General features: G+C 46.1%; 1 protein-coding gene across 7 annotated transcripts; it reads left to right on the forward strand.

Moving 5' to 3' along the window:
- The first annotated feature begins 2862 nt into the window (after positions 1-2862).
- Positions 2863-7460, forward strand: LOC132471494 (protein-lysine methyltransferase METTL21C-like). 7 transcript variants are annotated; one of them, XM_060070546.1, is made up of 7 exons: positions 2905-3153; positions 3276-3322; positions 4253-4351; positions 4938-5138; positions 5302-5447; positions 5602-5719; positions 6597-7460. In XM_060070546.1, exons 3-7 carry the CDS (start codon positions 4255-4257, stop codon positions 7046-7048), a joined length of 1014 nt encoding a protein of 337 aa, XP_059926529.1. In that variant the 5' UTR covers positions 2905-3153; positions 3276-3322; positions 4253-4254; the 3' UTR covers positions 7049-7460. The 7 variants fall into 7 exon arrangements, with proteins under 7 accessions (XP_059926530.1, XP_059926534.1, XP_059926529.1 ...); XM_060070550.1 differs by having other exon boundaries at positions 4980-5138; XM_060070548.1 differs by having other exon boundaries at positions 2907-3153; positions 4953-5138.
- The last annotated feature ends 7 nt before the right edge of the window (positions 7461-7467 follow it).

A 7467-nucleotide genomic window follows, 5' to 3' on the forward strand; every position in this document is an offset into this window, starting at 1 on the left:
CATCCAAAATTAACTCTGGCTCAACCCTACCATCCCTTGTATCACTCTACTGCAAACGGACACTACGCAGAGCCCGCAAGATCATCTCTGATCCCACTCACCCTGCACACTTTGCCTTCCAGCTATTGCCCTCTGGGAGGCGTACAGGACAGCTGCCTTCAAAACAACGCGCTTCAAAAACTGTTTCATATCCATTGCAGTTAACATTCTGAACTCAGAACGTTGAGGATTAAGCATGTCCCTTATGTATTGTCTATTGTGTCTGTCTGTCTGTATGTATATCTATGTTATATGTCTACATTTAAATGTAATGTTGGAACCTGTACCAATGAGCTGGCTGTGCCTATGGCTGTGTGGTCATTAAAATAATCAATCAATCAATCAATGTTTTACAGCATGGATCTGCAGGAGTGGCAAGTCGCAACGATGTGGGAGGCAACGGGTGTCATCCAGTGTCAGACCCAGGTCTCTTGCCGTAGCCGGCACTAAACAGTTGTTAATATTGATGGATGGAGAGGTCATGGATAAGAGATGCGTTCCTTTAAGGAAGAGCCTGTCCAGATTACCTTCAGGTGGTGTGTCGACCTCCACTGAGAGATGGTTAAACAGAGCTTTGTGCCGCTACTTGGGTTTAAGATCATAAGAAATAAAGAATCAGTTTTGTGTCCTCTGCATAGCTATGGTACGAAAATCCACAAGGAAAGAACCGAGTGACTTGGTGTACAGTGAGAAGAGGAAGAAAGAGCAGAACAGATCCCTGAGGAACCCAGTTGTCAGACTCCAAGGATCAGACACAGACTCTTTCCAGGTTACCCTTTAACGGTGATCCGTGAGGTAGGATGCGCAGAGCCTGACGGTCCGAGTTCTTGGAGGGCGGAGAGCTCCAGCGGAATGATTACAGAGGAGGGGGCGGCTGCTCTAGCAGTGTAGGGAGGCAGGAAGAGAGTAGAGGAGAGACTGCGTCAGGGTGTTTGAATTTGCACCATGCTCTTTAAAAGCCCGTAAGGGGGTTCAGTCAGACAACCAAGGCACCAGAGGGCAGTCCACACCACAGGATCCATGTATGGGGGGGGGGGATGCTTGTTGCTGGGATCTCTATTACCCTGACTCATCTTCGGTCAGGGGGGGGGCCAGGCATCCGCCAGAGCTAAGCTCAGGAGATCTGTTGTATTTTTGAGAGCTGGCGTGGCCACGGCAGGCAGGCGGTTTATCCATCTTAATCGGAAGATTAATGAAGCAAACCACATCAAGGCCAGGTGGTTTCTGTGTCCTCAGGGTCCAAAACCCCGTCACAGGGTTGAAATGTTGAATTTTATTTTGGCTTCTATTTTTAACCACACAGGCAATAGTTTTTGGAGATGAGAGGAAAGAGGCCGGGAAAAATGGACTTGGAGAAGGTGCCAGGGGATAGGGTCAAGAGGGCAGGCGGTCAGGCTGGCAGGCTGGCAGGCTGGCAGGCGGTCAGGCGGTGTGAGCAGTGACCAGGAATAGCACCTCCTTGGAAGAGAGTGTAGTAAGGAAGTGAGAGATGGAGAGGTGGCTATAGGACAGCCACTGACAACAGAAGAGAGGGCAAATGAAGTGCACATGTAATCTATCGTTAAGACAAAGTAGTTAACACAATCACTGGAGAGTAGGGAGATTGTGAACTGGGGAGGGGGGATTGAGGAAGGCGGAGAAGATTTAAAAGCAACATTTGGGATTGGAGGAGGAAGATTCCATTTTTAATTGAAAGGAGGACATTTTAGCTGCAGAAAGGGAGGCAGAAAAAAGGGAAGAGGGGAGATTGGGAGGCCAGGAGGTCGTCAGGGTGTTTGAATTTGCACCATGCTCTTGCAGCCCCCCCTAAGTTGGTTCTGTCAGCACGCACTCAGACAGACAGACAGACAGACAGACAGACACAGACAGACAGGCAGTGCACCAGAGGGGTCGGGCCAGCCTGTCGATAGGTTAGAGGACAGAGGCAGTCAGACCGGAGGGCTCATATGGTAGAGGGGGAGGGGCAGCATGTTGCTGGGGTCTCTGTTACCCTGACCTCATCTCAGGTCGAGGTGCCAGGCATCCGGCAGGGCTAAGCTCCAGAAATCCGTCGTATTTTTAAAAGCTAGTGTGGCCGAGGAGTCTCCTTCTTAAACGGATGATTAATGAAGCGGGCCAAGTCAAGGCCATGTGGCTTCATTTGTTTTGGGTTTCTATTTTTAACCAAACCAATTGTATTATAAACTCTGAGTTTCCCATGACCTCACTTGTCCTCTTCCTCTTCAGATTTTTTTACTCCGCCTAGATAAATGTTTCAGAACGACCCACTAGAGTTAGTTATTCTCTCTCTCTCTCTCTCTCTCTCTCTCTCTCTCTCTCTCTCTCTCTCTCTCTCTCTCTCTCTCTCTCTCTCTCTCTCTCTCTCTCTCTCTCTCTCTCTCTCTCTCTCTCTCTCTCTCTCTCTCTCTCTCTCTCTCTCCCCCCCCCTCTCTCTCTCTCTCTCTCTGTTCCTCTGTCCTTCCCCCCTCCTTCATCTCTCTCTCTCTCTCTCTCTCTGTTCCTCTGTCCTTCCCCCCTCCTTCATCTCTCTCTCTCTCTCTCTCTCTCTCTCTCTCTCTCTCTCTCTCTCTCTCTCTCTCTCTCTCTCTCTCTCTCTCTCTCTCTCTCTCTCTCTCTCTCTCTCTCTCTCTCTCTCTCTCTCTCTCTCTCTCTCTCTCTCTCTCTCTCTCTCTCTCTCCCTCTCTCTCTCTCTCTCTCTCCCTCTCTCTCTCTCTCTCTCTCTACGGAATGCTGAAATGTTGAGCTGATTGCCTGCTGCCGTGTTGATATTATTGGTTGCTGATCTATAATTAGCTGAGGTCCTTGGGGTGATGTTGGGAGGGTCCGGGATGCTGAGCCCCAAACAGCCCCCCACCCCCCATATAAACTACTTCCCCAACCATGAGAGAGACCCCAAAAAACAACAACCCCCTGGTGTGAGGAGTTCTGCAGAGGATCACTAGTGTGGCGAGTTCTGCAGAGGGACACATCTCACTAGTATTGACAGAGGATCACCACGTCATTAGTGTGTGGAGGTCCAGAGGAGCCCCACCTTACTAGTGTCTACAGAGGAGCACCACCTCTCTAGTGTGTGGAGGTCAACAGAGGCGCCGTTCTCATCAGACCAACGCAGAGGTAAGATAAACACATCCATAATCTGTGATTTTGGAAGGAGCAACATGAGTGAAACATGCAAGTCCACCATGCCTTCAGAATAAAGGCTGTGAGAAATGAAGGAGATGTTATCTGTTATACAGTCAGGGTTAACTGCGAAGCAATTTCAGCTATCTGTGAAACAGGAGAGGTGGTTTCAACCGTCGTAATGCCAGCTGAAATATTAGAGATGATTTTGATGATGATCTGTAAAAAAATGGAAATAGACCGACAGCCTAAAACACATTCAGAGTTAGAAAAATAACTGGTTAAAGGTGCTGTAGGTAAGATTTAAAAGGAAAAATGTAAGATTGATTTTTTATAATTTGTGTGAAATGGCGTAGCCATCGGTCAATTATTAGGGAAATGGGAGAATATTTGTTTCTAGTTCACTGCGCCTGCCTCTGTCTGAGACATTTTGATGTCTCAGACGGAGGCAAATTTCTGACCAATCGAAGGGCATTTATTTAGTGATTTGTTTTGGGAATCCATCAGCAACCATCCTATCAATCACAGGCTCTGGCGACACCTGGCACTAACATGGGTCTTGAATATCTGATCCCAAGTGGATAGCGCCAAGTAAGACAGTTCACACCTGCCATTAAAATGCTTCTTGATTCACCACTTGTGATTGGATATCACTTCCCCGCTCTATATGGAAATAAGCATACATCGTAGAGTAGGTGGTCCTTCAATGTGGCACAGGACACAGTCTACACACTGCTCAAAGAGCGTGGCCAAATGCTCCCCAAACTACTTCTAAATTTGGCCTGAGTGATCGGATCTCATTGCGACCGGGCTGCATTCACACCTGTACTTTGCATGATCGACTTTCGATTGGATCATCCAAGATGCATGCTTATGCTGGGAACTGGGCCACAGGTGCCTGAAAAGCAGCACTACTCATTGGCAGAAAAACATAGGGAGGAAGAGATCCGAGAGGAATGGGATGTGTTTTTGCTAGCCAGTTTACGAATCTCATTATTTTCTGTTCTTTTTGACATTTCACAATACACCATTTATATGGAAACGTTTTTAGAGTATGTATGTGTTAGCTGTACTCTAATCATTATATCCATAGAAATGGGAACTTTGTCTGCGTCATACTTTGAGAAGGGGAAGGCTTACCTGCAGTTGAACGAGGAAGAGGATAATGAAGATGAAAGAAACAAGCGACAAGGTAAAATGTCTGAAATGTTTCCAGCAGCGGACTTATTGACAACCTCAATGTGCTTCCTAAGATGTAAGGAGCCTTCAGCAGTTGTAGACATAATGTCAGAAACACAGTTTCATAGTTCTATAATGTAACAACAGATTTACAAGCTGTGAGATAACTCAAATTCTTCCAGAATACTGCTGGATTTACCTAAGGATAAGAAAGCAGAACACATCTACAGTGCTTACATCACTGCAGGAATACGCCTGATAGTTGAGATAGTTATAGATAAAGCACTCAACAGTTCAACTCTGACCTGCTTGGATATTCTGGGCCGACTAGAGCTCTAAGGTCATCATAGACATGCTCACTGTTGAACCCAGGTTTCAATAAATCACGGCGGGGAAACTTTATCTAGTGCCACATATCTAGAACTTTTTTTTTTTCTATCTACCACCAAATATCTAGAACTACCTTCTAGTTTCTATCTTCCACATATGTTGAAACGTTATTCTAGCTATGGTTAGCTTGTTTCTATACACCACAGATGTAAAACAAACTTCTAGTTTCTATCCACCGTAGATCTAGAACTAACTTTGACTAACTCTAGAACATGTTATTAAAGATGCGCTGAGGGAGAGAAGACAATCAGATGAGCAGGAAAGAGACAATGGAGGTGAAGAGGACGTAGAGGAGAGAAAGGAGAGGAGCAGTGATTCATCAGAGGACGAGACAGATGACGAGGACGATCGTCAGGAGATTGAGAGGAGGAAGGAATCCGGCAGGGTCTGTGATTCTGATGACCCTACAGGTGAGGAACCTACAACTGATTCAAGAGGTGAAGTGTCTCCACCACACTTACAATGTGAGAGCTTGAAACTAGTAGCTGATTTGACTTAAAGGGATTTTCTGCTCTTGATTTAGTGGTAAAGTGAGGTTCTTCTCTTGATTTAGTGGTTATTTTCGTCTCATAGCGGAACAGGAAGTGAGACAGGAAAGGAAGCCAGCATGGGCTCCCAACTACTTGTGCAGGAATGGTAGAGACGTGTACCATTACGCCGGCAACGACATCGTCATCTACGAATCCATCGGCTCCTACGGATCAGTGATGTGGCCCGCGGTAAGTCACCCTGGTCACATGACCCAACAAATGCTATGTTTGGTCACATGACCAAACATAGCCCTGGTCAGAGACAAGACCAGACATAACAGGTACTTGAGGTTTCCAGAAGGCTCATACCACCACCTCACCCGCTGGTTGGTGTGTCCTGTAGGCGCTGGCCCTCTGTTCATACCTGGATTCCAACCGGCTGGAGACGGAGCTCCTGGGGAAGAGAGTTCTGGAGCTGGGGGCTGGAACCGGCCTGGTGGCAATTGTCGCCTCTCTGCTGGGTGGGTTCACAGATCAGACTGACCACCTATCCAGACCTAGCACCATTACCTACCCAGACCCTCCACCATCACCTACCAGACTTACCACCATCATTTACCCAGACCCATCACCTACCAGACCCACAACCAACACCACCATCATTACCTACCTAGACCCACATCCTATGCAGAACCATCCCCATCACCTACCAGATCCACACCCACCTATCCACCACTACCGACTAACCAGACCAGATATTCACCACATGGTAAAAACATTTTGATAGTAGCAAAAACAGTTGTAGAAAATGAATGTTTGATACGATACGACAAATCGACGATAGTAAAGATAGTTTATAGATATATCACTGGCCAACTAAAAAGCACACGTAAATTGGCGAGACTATATATCAGGGCATTATTGATTTATATATCATTGGTGATGCAGAAAGCGTAAGAAATTAAGTTAGTGGGATAGTTTGTTTTCTATTGATGCATCTATTCCATGGGCCTGAGGCCTCGTACCTTTGCGCCCCTTTATATTTTTCCCCCTAACCCGCTACCCATTAGCTCCAAAACCCAACCAAAGAGCAATTGATTGGGAATTAAAATACTAAGACATAAAATAGAAAAGTGTTTCGGGCCATTTTACGACCCATGGCAACTTTGGGATACTTTTTAGTACCGTCATGGTGTATGCACGATATCACTGAACTTATGTCTACTGTACTCATGTCTAATGATATGTTTCTATTGTCCTCGTGTCCATTGTCGAAGTAGTGACCTAACTAATCATGTCTCTATAGTGACCTTCTTGCTCTAGTGGAGGTACTGACCTAATTTCTTTAATGACCTCATGTCTCTAGGAGAGGTACTGATCTCATGTCACTGTGTTCAGGAGCTGCAGTAACAGCTACAGATCTGCCGGATATCTTGGGGAATTTAACAGCTAACGTGATGCGTAACACCAGGGGGCGCTGTCGCTTCACGCCGGAGTTCACCGCTCTCTCCTGGGGTAACGAGCTGGAGTACCTCTTCCCGCGGTCGCTCCAAAACTACGACTACGTGCTGGCAGCTGACGTCGTCTACCACCATGACTTCCTGGCGGAGCTTCTGCTCACCATGGAGCACTTCTGTCAGCCGGGAACCACCCTGCTCTGGGCCAACAAGGTCCGCTTCACCACTGATCCCACCTTCACACAGAACTTCAAGGAGAGCTTCCACGCAGAGCTAGTAGTAGAGGAGGGAGACATGAAAATATACAAGGCCACGAGTAGGGAGGAAGGAGGCATGAAGATCGAAAGGGCAGGAAGGAAACATGAAGTTCTAAAAGGGAGGAAGGAGACATGAAGATCTAAAGGAGTAGATAGCGAGAACAGAGGCATTCAATACTGCTCTCTGCTGTACAGTCAAGCCACTTAATAAGGCTACATTTAGTTTATTACTAAAGATAATTTAGGTAAAACACTGCGCATGCGCAACACTTCTGTGAGCTGTGATCCATCATCCTGAATTCACAGGAATATTTGCTGTTATCTATTTTGTGAAGTGCCTTGGTTACTGTGTTGCTTTCAACTTTTGTGTGTCTTTTTACATTATGTGTGTCATAAAATGATAAACTTTTTATAGGATGACTGACTGAAGAAGCTGATTAGAAGGGTATCAGATTGGAACATAAATATATATGACGTTCAAAAAAAGTACAATCTCACACCTGTGTAAAATCAGATGAAGAAAAAAATAAAGTTTTTAAGTTAGAAAAGGTTTCA

This window comes from Gadus macrocephalus, chromosome 14, assembly GCF_031168955.1.
Source record: "Gadus macrocephalus chromosome 14, ASM3116895v1".
NCBI classification, from domain to species: Eukaryota; Metazoa; Chordata; class Actinopteri; order Gadiformes; family Gadidae; genus Gadus; species Gadus macrocephalus.